General features: G+C 40.8%; 2 protein-coding genes across 2 annotated transcripts in view; one reads left to right on the plus strand and one right to left on the minus strand.

Moving 5' to 3' along the window:
* Positions 1–16,544, minus strand: part of LOC129779250 (zinc finger protein ZFAT) — a 224,618-nt gene that overhangs the window by 105,010 nt on the left and 103,064 nt on the right. The gene's annotated exons all lie outside the window — the stretch shown is intronic.
* Positions 1,662–3,645, plus strand: LOC129773309 (uncharacterized). The gene is made up of 4 exons (XM_055776910.1): positions 1,662–1,937; positions 2,016–2,331; positions 2,433–2,874; positions 3,060–3,645. Exons 1-4 carry the CDS (start codon positions 1,662–1,664, stop codon positions 3,643–3,645), a joined length of 1,620 nt encoding a protein of 539 aa, XP_055632885.1.

Genomic DNA, 16,544 nt, shown 5'->3' on the forward strand with positions numbered 1-16,544 from the left:
CGCAGGAAAAAAAACAGCAGCGAAGAAGCAGGGCAAGCACAAAGTCGTTTATTTCACGAGCAACATAAGACACATCGGAAAGATGCTGGTGTACATGCTTTGATGGATAAATGATTCAACCCGGCGCGGAATCAGTCGTGCTGGTTTGTGGGACGGGAAATAAGCCGCGTTGAGCTATTCATTCTCGGGCGGAGCTTTTCCTTTTCCCTCCTTTCTCGCAAACCATATTTCCGTACATACCAAGACATTTACTTGATTGAAGTTGAAGCTTTTTGGAGCTATTAGGAGCTTGCTCATCAGCTCTGCCCAAGAAAAGAGCCTGTTTATGTGGCGGACTCGCCGGTCATAGCTGGAACGGCTTGCTCGAGACTTATGCGAACGAACGTTCCATATGATGCTGCTGCTGGTGATGATGATGATGATGATGATGGTGAGCTTGCAATAACATAAACATCGAGAATGGCAAGCAAAAGAAGCGAATTTATTAGTTTCTCCGAGACCGAATCGGGCAGCCATCAGCATCAACCATCTTTTCTGGCCTCTCTTGGGTCAGATCGTTGCCAGATTATCATATGTTATGCACAGAAGCACATGAATTTCACATGTGTCTTCACAAAAAAAATACATTACATTCATCAGGTGTTTTCAAAATATTTAGAATACTAAAACGATTAATTTATATGCTTCCTTTTGAAAATTTAGAAGAATAAACTATCGGTTGAGCGGAGCTATGTTCTGGATCATAGTTACACGTCACTCAAGACGATTTAAAAGGTAGCGAGCTTTACATTACTGTAACTGTAGTTCTAGCATATTGATACTAATAAAATTCTTTTAAATATTTTAAAAATAATGTACTCTAAATATTATTGGAAGTTATGCGTAGACCCTCGGATTAAGGAAAAGAGAAGAAATACGTGCTAAATGCTTGAGGTTCAAACGACGAAAATTTATTTTATTAACTCTGGCAAATCAACAATATGTTACTTAACAGCGAGGTTGCTATAGTTAACTGCTATGATCAAAATTCCTCCTCAACTTCGTCGGACATATCTCTCACAAAACAGAACTTGTCGATATGTTTGGATCGACGAGAAAACCGGTCAGCTTCGGTAAGCGCTATGCAACTTTGATTGCCTTCGTATACCCTAATGGGCAATGTTAACGACACACCAAGATCAGTAAACAGTTTCCGTAGCCACTAGAGTTCCTGGAGATATTCAGCCAACGCAACATATTCAGCTTCACAACTGGAAAGTGCTACTGAATGTCGTTTCCTAAAAGTCCATGCTATCAATCCACTATCTAGCTTGAACATGAAACCAGTGTTAGATTTGCGATCTATAACTGCTCCGGTCCAAACAGCATCCACGAAACATTCTAGCTGCAGTTGCTTGCCACTTCCCGAATGCAATTCGTAATCCACCATGCCTCTGAGATAACGTAAAACCATCTTGCATTCGGTCCAATCAGCTTTGGTTGCTTTCGTAACACGCCGCCCGAGTATAGATGTCGCAATCGATATATCCGGGCGTGTATTGACGGCTAAATACAGCAAAGCTCCGATGATACTTTGGTACTGCTGAGTAGTTTGAAGTCTCTCACTATCCTACTCCTTTGCTGTAGAAAGCCGCATTGCCATAACGGGCGACATTAGAGAAATGTTTCTTCAGGTGTTGATGAACTGGCGCGATCAACAGTGTTTGAGATTTCTATGGCGGAACGAAGAATCAAATCGTAGCCCAGATGTCTATGTCACAAAGGTAATGACTTTCGGGGCAACCTGCTCACCCAGCTGTGCACAATATGTGAAGAACCACAATGCGCAACGGTTTCAGGATAAGTTCCCGAGGGCAGTGGAGGCGATAATTAGAGAGCATTACGTGGATAATATGCTGTCCAGTGTGGAGACGGAAGATGAGGCGATTAAGCTAGCTGTAGATGTCCGATTTATTCACGCATAGGTAGGTTTCGAAATAAGGAATTGGCTGTCAAATTCGAATCGAGTACTGCAGGAGTTGAAGGCAAATCCAGGAGAGGAGAGCTTGAGCGAAATGGGAACCGAGAAAGTTCTGGGATTGTGGTGGTGCACCGCAGCCGACACCTTCACCTTCAAAGTGTCTTCGATGATAAATGTCGATCTACTGCAGGGTTATATCGTGCCAACCAAAATGCATATTTTGAGTACGCTGATGACGATTTACGACCCACATGGACTACTTGCGAATTTCCTAATGTTCCTGAAAATCCTGTTCCAGGAAATTTGGCGTAGTGGCATAAATTGGACGAACCCATTAAGAGCGAACAGTGGGAGAAATGGCAAATATGGTTGTAAGTTCTTCCGCAAGTGGAATCCGTCAGTGTACCCAGGTGTTACCGGATAAAAACGTGTACAGTCGGTCAAAACGAAATTCAACTCCATGTGTTCGTAGATGCATCCGAAAACGGATATGCCGCAGTTGCCTACCTCCGGTTCGAAGAAGATGGCGAAGTGGAATGTGCGCTCGTCGGTCGGTCTCACCAGCTTAAACCAACAAAACAGTTTTTCTGGACGGATGCGCGTAACGTTCTTTGCTGGTTGAATTCTGATCACTGGAGATACAATCAATTCGTCGCAATACGGATTAGTGAAATTCTAGAGTTGACCGAGGTTAACGAATGGAATTGGATTCCGACGAAACTGAATGTTGCTGACGATGCAACGAAATGGCAGAAACTCCCGGATTTTTCTCCTGCTAGTCGTTGGTTCAGTGTTCCACAATTCTTGTGGGAGGCAAAGGAAGAGTGGCCTGTTGCAGTATCGAGCTTCAATTACACCGCAGAAGAGAAGCGACCCAATGTGCTACATCACTCCGTCAAGCGTGTCCTTTTTAGGTGGGAAGATTTATCTAAATAGAAGCGGCTGCTGCGTCATGTCGCATTCGTACAGCGGTATCCATCGAATCTGCGCAAGAAATTATCGAAGGAGCCCATCGTCACCGGCTCATTGACACAAGAAGAGCTTCGAAAAGCAGAGTTGTTAATTCTCAAACTGGTGCAGAATGCTGAATTCACTGCAGAGATAGCTGCATTACAGAAACCGAAGCTCGCACCATGAGTAGCTCGCTGTATGGGCTCAGCCCGTTTCTGGATGAAGAGGGGCTGCTGCGAATGAAAGGCCGTATAGACGCTTGTGAAGACGTCGATGATTGTATGAAGCGCCCGATACTGTTGCCGAAGTGTCATCCCGTTACCGACCTCATTATATCTAGTGTTCATCAGCATTTCTGTCACATGAATCACCAGACTACACTCAACCAGATTCGGAGTAGATTTTACGTGTCGCAGCTACCGTCGGCCTATAAACGCGTACGAGCACGGTGGCAGCACTGCAAGATTCGCCAGGCGAAGCCAGTTGCTCCGGAAATGTCAGCTCTGCCACCCGCACGCCTGAAGGCTTTCTGTCGTCCATTTTCCTACGTTGGCATCGACTACTTCGGTCCAATGCATGTAGTTGTTGGCCGGAGGACCGAGAAACGATGGGGAGTGCTGATCACATGCCTAACGGTGCGAGCGATATATCTTGAAGTTGCAGCCTCACAACCGACTAATGCGTTCTCGCCATCAGAAACTTCGTCGCCAGGAGAGGTACCCCTCTGGAGATAGTAAGCGATCGCGGTACCAACTTCATCGGAGCAAGTCGAGAATTGAAAGAAGCGTTACAAAAAATGGACAACGGAAAGCTGATAGAGCACTTCGTCACCACTGATACGAAATGGTCTTTCAACCCTCCTGCATCTCCACATTTCGGAGGAGCCTGGGAACGCCTTGTTCAATCCGTGAAGAAAACCCTGAAGCAACTCCAAGTCACACGCACACCCACCGATGAACTATTGAAGAACATGCTCTCAGAGATCGAACTAATACTCAACTCACGACCTCTAACGGAATTGCCATTAAATGACGAGCTTTCCCAAGCTCTCACTCCGAATCATTTTCTGATCGGGTACTCAGATGGTTCAAAGCCCCCGATCACGTTTGACGACAGCAGTTACGCTCTGAAACACACCTGGAAATCCTCCCAAGTCTACGCAAACCGGTTTTGGCGTCGCTGGGTAGCTACCTACCAACTCTCACTCGGAGGACGAAATGGTTTAGCCACGTCAAGCCAATCGCAGAAGGGGACATCGTCGCCATCGTTGATGAGACTCTGCCGAGGAACTGCTGGCCGAAAGGTCGAGTTGTCCACGCAATTCGGTCCAAGGATGGACAGGTTCGTGTGCTCCCGTGGCCGAGTGGTTAGCGTCACACATCATCATGCCGGGGGTTCGGGTTCGATTCCCGTTCTGGTCGGGGGAATTTATCCTGAAAGAAATTTTCTCCGACTTGCACTGTGGTCACGCGTATTCTAGAGCTTGCCACTCAGAATGCATTCAAGGCGTGTTATATGGCATAGAAATCTCAACCAAGTACCAATAAAAATGACGCAAGTAACACTACGTTGAGACAGCTAAGATCCTCTAGGAACGTTAAAGCTTTAGAATAGAATGCACAGGTTCGTCGTGCTCTGGTACAGACCTCGACTGGAGTGCTAGAGAGGCCAGGGATAGGGATTTTTTAACGTCGTCGTCATCGTCATCGCCATTGTATTGCGTATTGAAATAAACGTTGCAACATTTTAAAAATCCGTTTATTCCGCTGCATCAATTCGTTGGTTCCAAACGCGTGCCGTCTGCTTCAAACCGTAGAAACTTTTCTTTAAACGACAAACAGTATTCGGATCGCCTGTGCAGTATCCCGGGGGTTGTTTCATAAAAATCACCTCCCGTAACTCTCCGTAAAGGTAGGCTGTCTTTATATCCACGTGCCTAACCAACAGCTTGTTATTACTTGCGAACGTTAGCATGGTTCGTAGTGTCGCCTGCTTCATAACTGGAACGAAAACTTGATCGTAGTTATACCTGAAACGCCTTTAGAAACCTTGGGTGACCAGTCTAGCTTTGAATCTTGCAACTTTTCCGGCTTCGTCTTCCTTTCGCTTAAATAGTCATTGCACCCAACTGTACGACAATTAGGTGGTAATTGAGTGAACTCCTAAGTAGCATTTTCGCGATGAGAAACCATTTCTTCCTCCATGGCTGCCTTCCATTCAGTACTTACAACACTACTCACTGCTTCGGCATATGTTCGAGGTTCTTCTCCTGAACCGACTGCTACTCCGATAGAACCGTATTTCACTGGAGGGATACCGCGGTTGGATCTGTCAAGACGTCTCACAGCTGGTTCGTTTTCTGATAGGTCTTCATGAATAGACTCCTCCTGAACAAAATCTCCGTCAACTTGCTGCTCTTGACTTAGTTCCCTTTGAACTTGTTGCTCCTCACCAAATTCTCCATCGAATTGCTGATTCTCGTCCGCATCCGCTTCTTCTGGTGAATCTCATCCGAAAAACTCTCCACTTGATTCATTGGACTCGTCGCTATCAGATTCAATTTGTTTGGTCAGATGAACTGGAACTTCTTCGAATTTTTGCTCTTTTGGGACACGTGAAACATCTTTCATCTACTTGTCTTTAATCGCATCTAGATCACGGCTTACCACAATTTTTCCAGTTTTCGTATCTAGCGATCTGTATGCCTTAAGGTGGGACCAGAATGCCGCGTTGTGCGTCTTCTCATCAGCTGTCATTGCATTGTTGATTTACAGTCACAATCTAGCATTCGCGTCACCACATTTCATGTAAACAAAAAACGATTTAAAATTCGTGTGAAAATCTTGTTCTTGTTGTGTCCACGAATCAGTTGAATGTTTTTAAAAACAACACATTGAAATATCCGCGCTGGCGGCATTGAGCTTCGTTTACTAGGTTAGGGGAGCGTGAAAGAATAGCTGATTTTCAGTCGGAATGAACACGTTTTCGAGATTAAAATTATGAATGAAAATTAGCTTTACCATATCAAACTAGTATTCTATTTAAATGAAAACATTTTTTTTTGCAGGTGGTGAAAAAGTCTCATACGAAAATTGTTTATGAAGACAACTCTATATTATGATGAAAAAATTCAGCAACAATGTAGGAATTGTTTAGCCATATGGTTGAATGAAAGTCAGAAACACGTGTGTCAAATAATCAAATAACATGAAGTGAAAATTTTCATTCAAATTTTAGAATTTAAAAACCGTCTTCGTATTTTCTAGCCTGACAGAGATTACACTAACGAGTTTGGGAAACAAATTTGGCCCTAATTTGAAGTTACCACCAGAAGTCGACACCATGCCACTGTCATCGCGAATTCTGCGCAAGCAGTTTAGAACAAATATTAGCGTTTAGTACAACGATGCTAATGACGCAATGCATTATTGTGTTCGATTAAATGGAAACACACATATTTAAAATGAAGTGTCAGAGCACAAGTGACGCAACGCGACGCATAGCGGGGCATTCTGGTCCCACCTTCACTTTGAGAACAGTAGCCAACAAACGTCAAACTTCATAGCGTTGTCGTCAAGTTTCTTCCGCTTCTGTGGAGGTATCCAAACATAAGCATCGCCTCCAAAAATTCCGAAGTGACTCAAATCCGGTGCTAAACCAGATTTCATACGGTGTAGCCCCAATCGCCCTGAACAGATTTCTGCTCTGAATCTACACGGCAGTGTTCTTCAGAAGGTCGGAAGTGGTCGTCCGGTGACGATAATGACGAAGCAGAGGAAGACATCGTTAAAGAAGCTGTTTGACAACAAGGACGCAACCAGCCTGCGTGACGCCGGTCGGAAATATGGCTGCTCCCACGTATTGATCCATCGGACCCTCAAGATGGAAGGAATTGTCTGCAGGAAGAAGACGAGGTCACCGGAGTACACGGAGGAGCAGATTGAGACGGTTAAATCACAGTGTCGGGGAATGACCAAAAAATCCTGCTGCCGTTCCTGAACGAGCATCACGCGGATGGGAAGTACGTCTTCTGGCCGGACAAGACGTCTTTCCATTACGCCAAGAAGACGCTGGCGTATCTTGAGGAGAAAAAGATACCGTTCGTGCCGAAAGATCGTAACCCAACAAACTTGCCCCAGTGCCGCCCAATAAAGGATTTTTTTGGCTCACTCAGTGCCCTAGTGTATAAAAACAATTGGAGAGCCAAGGACACGAAGCAACTGACTACAAGAATCCGGAATTGTATCCGGAAAATGGACGTAAGTGCCGTACAACGTTCTTGTGAGAGCATCGCGACAAAGTTGCGTCGACGAATTAATAAAAAATACTGAAATCGATGAAAAAAAATATTTTTTTTTATATGCGATTGAAAAAATTCTCATTTTTTATTTAACACCCGTTATATCGGCTGTGATCTTCAATCATGTAGAACTTACATCCGCCAGGAGTTTCTGTCATTGGATTGAGCGGTCTAATGAACAATATCGAGTATCTCCTTTGACTTTTTCTCTTCTGGAGACGGAAACGATGGACGTGACATCTTCGTTTTAACACAGCACTCCCACTCCATACGGATTCCACATTTCACCATTTTTATTCCAGTTCAGGATCTCTAACAGTAACAAGCACAAGTTTCGACACTCTTCCGTCAGTTTCCCGATAGGCACTAAACTACCTTCCAGATCAGACGCGTGAATCACATCAGTCAGTGTTATTTTCACAATCTGCTTTTGATCGTCCAAGCATTCGATTACACAATCTCCGATTCCTTCCGTGCGTAACATTTTTCCATTGGCAGTTGACATCACAGAACACACACTGCTATCTAAACGTATGAAAACACTTCTGTCATTCGTCAAATGCGACGTTGCACCGTAATCAATCACCCACGGTCAGGATTTCGCACTTTTCCCTACGGATTTCACCATGAACGTGAAGGAATCATTTAACTCATTTTCACGCACTTTTTTAGCCTTCTCTTTGGGCTTCTTCTTGTAATTTTTCTCTCCAACACTTTTGTTTTCAGAAAGATTGATTTTACATTCCCGCTTCTTATGACCTGCTTTACCACAGTGAAAGGACAGCACCTTCGGACTAGAGCTCCCACCTTCATTGCCTGCTCGTTCGCCTCGCTACTGTAATCCTTCCGCTTATCAGCTTCATCCGTTAATTTCGCCACAACCATTACTATCTTCAGATAATACTCAATTCGAGCCTCCAACGCCATAATCAGGGGAGTGAACGAATCCGGAAGCCCTCGTAGAACCAACGCAACCTTGATTTCAAAACCTGCATTTTCCAGTCGTACGTACAGTTTCTCCATGTCTCCATATCGTCTCCCATCTTGTAGTTGAGGTTCGTGATTTGCTTCAGTGTTGATAGCTTCTGGCCTAGAGTCGATTTACTGTGATGTTCTTTCAGCGCATCCCAGGTTGCCTTCGTCGTGTTTGTAGACCGAATCAAACGGATCTGACTCTCCTCCACCAGCAGCTGGATTGTAGTTAACGTTTTCTCATCACCGTCCGTCCAAGCATCCGTTGCAGGGTTTGGAGCCGTCCCTGGATCCACAAACTTCACAGAGATTCACGCCGCAACGATGCCTTTAGGGATTGTTAACCGGTTGTACCGTTACCGGGTTTACCGGTAATACCGGGTCATTTTCCATTACCGAATTACCGGTCATTTTAAAATCAATAACCGGCAATTTCGGTAATTTTTTACGCCATAAATAATATTTGCCTTTATGCCGCTTAATAAGATCTATGTCTTCCGACCAACGACCGAAGAACTTCAGTTCAAAAAATCGCTACTCGATCTGAAAACGAAACACAAGATCCAGCTTCAGCGATGAAGAATTGACAGCGATAAAGAAATTGGTTGATGCCCTCGAACCAGTTCTGCTTGCTGTTGAACTGCTATTACGGAAGAAAGGCACCCTTTATGAAGCTGACGTCATATTACAATTTATGCTAGAATAGCTATCGGGGAAATTATAGGAAATTTCGAAGCAGCTGCTCGAAGCCCCGATTGGAAGGATTGCAGAAAGATGTTTTGTATGTGCAGATTTGTTCCCGTATATTAGGGATGGCCAAACGGTAGTCCTCGGTCTACCGTTCACCCGCGTAGGTTCTCCTAGGCGCCCGCCACCTGGTCTAGGATGGACCAGTGGATTAATATGTAAAACTAGATATTTCTTTTTTAAAGTTTCCGTTTAAATATTTGTTTATCTCAGATTGTTAGTTATTTAGGCATATCATTTGTTTGATGACCAATTCAAAATTCTGGAAACATCCGGCATAAGGTTTCGAAAATCAATAGCAACTAAATTTTTGGAGAAAAAACTTCGATTTTGAAGACTGCGAATGCGAGTTTTAATGAAGTATTGTTATTTTAATTTTAAAAGTATGTGAATGTGATTTAATTATGCAGATTTCTTTCATGAAATATAATCATGAATAGAACAACATTGATGATCGAGAAATAAGAAATTGCTAAAATTAAATATTGGGGCTTATTATGTAATTCTATTTGAATAGAATTATGCTCTATTTTGCAGTCGGGTGAGAGCTGTCGGTATAATTTATCGAGCTGTTTGGTTTACTCGTTGCATTTCTGATATCTTGTTTTGGGAGGAAAATCCCAAATTTCGTTTCAAAATATGCAATTGACCGTTCGATTTATTTTACACAATAGGGGTCAATATTCCTGACAGATAGTTCTTATACCTCTAGGCAATTGAGAAATATAATAACCTTTTTTTTAATCGTTTATTTTTACAGGCTCAGTTACTCTTTTTTTTGTCACATTTGTAACAAACAACATTGAGAAGCGATTCAATGGAATGTGATATCTTTCTCACCCTATTGTTTGTGTAATAATTCTGTTCTGAGAAAGCTGAATTAAATGACTATTGAAACTGAATGAAGTTGAAGAAACAATATTTTCTGGAGTTTGAAGATTCAATTACATATTTTTTTTACTTTTATTTAAATACCATCACGCCTAGGAAAACACAATAGCGAAATTACAGTGACTCGCACAGTCTGTGATACCGTGCGAGAATATACGAGTTATGATTTTTTTTAAACTAGAGATGAAACGGACATCCGGACATCCGGCCAATATTTGCTACCCGGCCGGGTACCGGATAGTGACCGGATATTACAACAAAAATTCTTATTACCTTAAGATAAATTATAAGACAATAAAAAAAAATCTTTCACAAGTAAATAAGGTGTGATTACATTACAATACATGTCATAAATGTTATTATGTTATTAATTTGTTCTAATTTTATTATATATTGAATATGAATTATCATCAACTCATAACAGTATTAACTTCATAACAGTACTCAAAATTAACCAGTGGAAAATTATGATGAATAATGATGATGATGAAATAATGAATTTCCAGCAGGACACCGAAGTGAGATCGGTGTTCTTCGGGCGGTTACGTCGCTGTCCAGATACTTTTTTGATGCAACAACATGCAAAATTATCTCGAATATATGAAAGTTATAATAAAATATATAAAAGCAAAAACTACTCCGGTCGCCGGTCGTGATTATTTAGATTTATAGTGAAGTAAGACAACTCTAAGTTTCGTTTGTAACTGAATAATAATAATTGATACCTATTTTTAAAACAATAATTTTCTTACTTCTTATGCAACCAGTATCACAATTATTTCAATACACTTACAAAAATCTCAATATTATGATATAAAATCATTATCAGGAGAAAAAACAACTGTTCCAGATTCCTTGTAGAAAAACTTGATACACTATTAAATAGGATATTTATTCTGAACGAAAAATTTTGTACTCGTTCATAATTCTTATTTAAAAATGTGTTTATTTATTTCTAAAATTTAACGCTTCATTTGCCTCATATTCACCTGTCATTTTTTTTAGTCTTGTTTAACCTTATAAAGGGCTGAGGTTCGAGGCTGGCCATATATTTGTTATCCGGTATCCGGCCAAACCACTATCCATTTCATGACTAGTTAAAACTTTGTTTTATTGTCTTGTAGTACATTCAATTTCTAATGACTTTTTGAATCAGTCAACGTTGGTAGACCATACAAATGAGACACAAACTTCTGCATAACTTGAGAACTAATCAAGCAAATGGAGCCAAATTTGGGATGTGAGGGATTTTGGGTGCGAGAAATGTTTCTATGATGGTATGACACCCCTTCCTCCTCTGGAAAGAAGAGGGGGTCCCAAAAAATAATGCACATATTTCAGTCAAACATATTCCACATGACAATTGAAAATTTTCGGAAAACTCTGAAGGAAAAAAGGAAAATTTGGAAAGTTCAATTCGCATGTGTTCTACAATGTTCTACATATTGACAAGCGTTGTCAGTCCATTTGATGTCTGCGGTAACGAAATTGATCTTCGTTCGAAAGTGGAAATGGATTTTGATTTGATAAGACGCACTCCTATATCGTCTTCTATCTATATAAATAAAAATGGATCACCGAATGTGTTGATAAGAGCAAAACTCGAGTGAGGAATTGTCCGATTTAGGACTGTCTTCGTTGTATCATATTTTCTGTATCAAACATTTATTGCATGTAACGGACAAATCTTGCACGAGAATTGTGTCTAAAAATAATCTGATATGATTTTGTCATCCCGATCTATGACATCAAATGAGACCTAACATAACAGAAAATGTCATGACTCACAAATACTGGTAAGCATTTGTATTATATACATCGTACAGCAATATAAGATTAATACGAGCGAGCGAAACAAAAGACAAATACGCTTTCCGCATACTTTGCCACATACACGGCCCAGACCGAGATAGATATTGTTCTCCTTCATGCGCTCCTTTTTCACTCTTAGAAAACACTTTCCAACTTCATTATATAATCAGGTGCAATATTATCACGTATTTGCTGAACCTTGGTTCGATCCCCATTGACGTCGTATGGACTTTTTTTTTTGCACAATCCCAAATGAAATGAGAAAAGAAAACAGAAAGAGATGTCTGCTCGCATACATACAAACCATTTCTAAGCACCCTTAGGGCATCCGTATACTTATACACAGCATTTGACAGCGTCAAGCATTTCCGGGTCGCAAATGCCATTTGCGACCACTGTAACTCGCGAGAACTGCCAAACTCTCAAGCTGGTGTAAATCAAGGCGCTTAACATACTGCCAGGTGAGTCAAAATGTGAAAACCACGCTACAGCCATTAATTTACAGGATGACATTAACACACTTCTAAAATTAAAAAAATGTGAATGAAAATTTACTTTTCTATTTCGAATATTATTCTATGCAATAGGGTAAATGATCTTGGTTTGTCCATTCGAAAATATGATCATGGTTTGTCCACTTTTTTGAATGCTCTAATTCAGCGCTCCTGTGTCAAATAAGGCCTTCGAATGTTTCGAAACATATAAATGAAATTGCCTTTTACATGATTTATAGTAGTTTGATAGTATATTTTTACGAAATCACATGTTTTAAAGGATTATAAAATACACCTTCTATTTGTGTCAATGCGCCCCTCATTCGAGCTAACTTTTAATCGATCACCAGATGATTATTTGGCACGTATTCAGACCTTTTCTGGATTACAACACTTATAAATATTGTAAACATCATGCTTGCTCACCATTTGTATCGGATTTACATAGCTAAACCATTAAATTAACGCATTTTGATGAACTCAATTCTGATCATGAGTTGTCCAATTCAATAATGTTGTTTTGTCCACATGATTTCTATGGCAACCGCTTGGCCCGCTGCAGTTTGTTTATGTTTGTTTATGGTGTGCTTCGCGCATAGCAGAAGTATGGTTTTTCTGTGTTGATTGTGTTGAGGTGAACACTTCTAAAACGCCCAAGAAAAGGCAATATTCTGAAGAAAGCCTAAATTATGAATGAATCAATATGATGATAGTAAACTCAAGCAATGATAAATGCAACATCTAATTGTGAATTCGAATGTTTTCATTCAAAAATGGAGATTTCTAAAACCGGACAAATCATGATCATTTTTTTGGGCAAACCATGATCAGAGGTGGTCAAACCATGATCATAATTCTTCTTTAAGGAAAATCGTTAAAAAACATAAAAATTTGAATAATTTCAACACCTTATGGTAGTATTAGCAACTAGAGACTTGGGGCTTTTCAACAAACCCAAACTCGTATCGATTATGTGTGATTTTCATGAAGAAAAATCGATTTGCATTTACTAGTTGCGTAAAAACACCCCAAATTGGACAAACCAAGATCATTTACCCTACAGTATTACGTAATATTGAACTAGAATTGTGTCTGATGATGATTTTATATTATAATGGCGAGTTTTTGTAAATGTTGTGTGTTGTGAAATATATATCCAAATGGTTAAGAGAGCGTCGTATTTTAAGTAGTCGAATAACTTAAGAATCTCCATCCAAATTTGAAGATTGCAAAACTGCCTTCTTTAAATTTTCGCGAATTTGACGATTGTTTCGAGTTAAATATGATTAGCGAATGGGTGCACCTTGTTACATAGATCTGCCTTGAGCGCACCGAGTAGTTTGATAGTTTGGCAATGACAGCTAAATTTGCGACACATCTTGACTCGCGGATCATATCCTCTTGGCCGGGGCCTGTTTAAAACAGCTCATTCGGGCACACGTACCGAGCATTGGAGACTGCAACATCCCAATTATGAGAACGGTTACATATTACAAACATAGTTGTGAGGCAAACATTGTCGAAATATTCAACTTCCGGCCCATATGAGCTTTAATAAAAATATATATTTTGGACAAAAAAAAAAACAGCTCATTATTTGCGCATTTGACTCTCCAGCACACGGAATGGTATCATTTCTGTCAAAGATGAAATGTTTTCTGCCAACGCAGGCTTGGGTGTAGAAGAACTGAAATTTTATAGTAATCATAATTTTAAAGGGTAGATTAGAAGATCAATCAATGAACAATTCTGCGATTGGGCCCATGAACGTGCGCTTAGTAAGAAAACGTGGATGTGATAACGAAAAATAAATTTAAGGCGAGACGAAGTTTGCCGGGTCAGCTAGTCAAACATGTACTAGAAAAAAAATCGATTAGGTTGAACTCCGAGGACAAATAGAATCTCTAAAGTATCTTAAGCATCGCCTCGGATAAAAGTTACAGCTGCAGAAATCGAAAAGACTTCGAACGTTGCTTATATTCCTTGCCATATATTGTTCTTTGTATAACTCTTTCTCGAAGAGTCAAATAAAATTATTCGTGAATTTGAAAGTCATATAAACATATATATTTGTTATTATCAGGAGACTCCTGCACTGTTTTTAACCGTAAACCGCGATCTGACAACACTGCCTCGACACATTTCTGCACACAAACCAGAAAAAATCTCATCAAAAGCACCAACAAAATCCTCATTTGCTGTGCCCGTAAAAGAACGGAATCCTCCGGCCGCCCGAAGATCTACGGTGTCAATCTTCGTTCCATCCATTTCCATAACCGTAATCATATTTCGTGAAGATGTGATATGTTTTTGAATCCCTCAGCCGTCTCGTCGTCCCGCGCAGTCCGTCCGTGACACAGGGGGAGGCCTTGAGCGCCGTTTCGCAGTGGGCTCTATTTCACATTGATCGATTCAATACATATCCGAGACACGTCTTCCGATAACGTTTTGCAGACGAGCCCCAGAAGAGAGAGAGAGTTACAGTCGTCTCGAGAATGCCATTCGAGCCAATGCCAATGCTTCGGCACTGGGGCCGAAGAAACGTCGCTTGACTCGGTCTGGGTTGGAGGAGGCGGGGGCGCTTCCAGTACCACTGCCGCACTAAATATAAACAATAACTTAGGATAACCCTCATAAGTCTTGTACGTGTTATTGCGCGCTCCGGCGGTATTCGACGATACGACGCTGGGAAAACAAAACAGTTTTGCGAAAACAGCAGCGCAATAGACGACAACGACTTCGACGAGAGATGCTGTGCATGATGGCATGGCACCGATGAGAAAGCAGAAGCACTAAAACGGAAAAGCTCCGAGGAAGGAAAATTCTTTATCGAGAAGCGAAACGTTTTTCGCCCTTTCCCAGACTCTCCGGGATGTATTTATGTTACGACTCAGTTATCTACGATAACGAGTTTGCTCCGTTTGATTGGATGGAATTCACTCTCGCATGAGATGGGTTCGAATGTGTGGCAGAGGATTCGATTTGCTTCGTATGGATCTATGACGGAATGTGGCCTCGTCGTATCCAAAGGGAGTGTTGTTGGATTTGAAGTGTTATGAAAAGTAGATTTTGATGTTGCACTCTTTCTCAATGTTTTTAGCTGGGTGTAAATATTGATTTATTTGCACCCTTAATGCCGATGTCGGATCGTGTGTCGATTGGATCAATTAGGTATGGTGTCAATATTGGGTGATGCCACGTTTTGATACAGCGTTGACAGTTTGTTTACTAAACTATCGAATTTGAAAATTGTACTTTTTCACAAGAACAACTAGTGTTTATTAGTTTTAATTACAAGTTAAAGATAGATGATTTACATTGTACCGGCATCTATGTTTCAAGTTCAAATAAGATTATAAGTAATCTCGATAGTTTTCTATTAATCGATTTTTTCACTGACATTACTCAAGAAGTTTTTGGATATCGCTCTTTAGTTTTTTCGGATTGCTTTCCAAAAACATCATTCAATTTCTAATCGCGAAGCAGAGCTGATCAGCGGCGGCAACGGCGACAGCGGGAAACGAGTTTTAATTTAGCTGCGCTCAGACACTAAAGGTGGGACCAGAATGCTGCGTCATGCGTCGCGTTGCGACAATTGTGCTTTGACACTTCATTTTAAATATGTGTGTTTCCATTTAGTCGAACACAATAATGCGTTGCGTCATTAGCATCGTTGTACTAAATGCTAACATTTGTTCTAAACTGCTTGCGCAGAATTCGCGATGACAGTGGCATGGTGTCGACGTCTGGTGACAATTTCAAAATAGGGCCATAATTTGGGTCCCAAGCTCATTAGTGTAATCTCTATCAGATTAGAAGACACGAAGCCGGTTTTTAATTTTCACATCATGTTATTTGATTACTTGAAACACGTGTTTCTGACTTTCATTCAACCATACCTTGAAAAAATTCAGCAACAATGTTGGAATTGTTTAGCCAATTCCAACATTGTTGCTGAATTTTTTCATCATAATATAGAGTTGTCTTCATAAACAATTTTCGTATGAGACTTTTTCACCACCTGCAAACAAAAATGTTTTTCATTCAAATAGAGTACTAGTTTGATAAAGAAAAGCTAATTTTCATTCATAATTATAATTTTGAAAACGTGTTCATTCCGACTGAAAATCAGCTATTCTTTCACTCTCCCCTAAACTAGTAAACGAAGCTCAATGCCGCCAGCGCGGATATGTCAATGTGTTGTTTTTAAAAACATTCAACTGATCCTTGGACACAACAAGAATAAGACTTTCATACGAATTTTATTTTGTTTTTGTTTACATGAAAAGTGGTGACGCGAATGCTAGATTGTGACTGCAAATCAGCAGACTGCGTCGGTCGAATGTTTTAGTACAAAACGCAAGCAATGACTGCTGATGAGAAGCAACGCACAACGCGGCATTCTGTTTCCACCAGC

Source organism: Toxorhynchites rutilus, chromosome 3 (assembly GCF_029784135.1).
Source record: "Toxorhynchites rutilus septentrionalis strain SRP chromosome 3, ASM2978413v1, whole genome shotgun sequence".
NCBI classification, from domain to species: domain Eukaryota; kingdom Metazoa; phylum Arthropoda; class Insecta; order Diptera; family Culicidae; genus Toxorhynchites; species Toxorhynchites rutilus.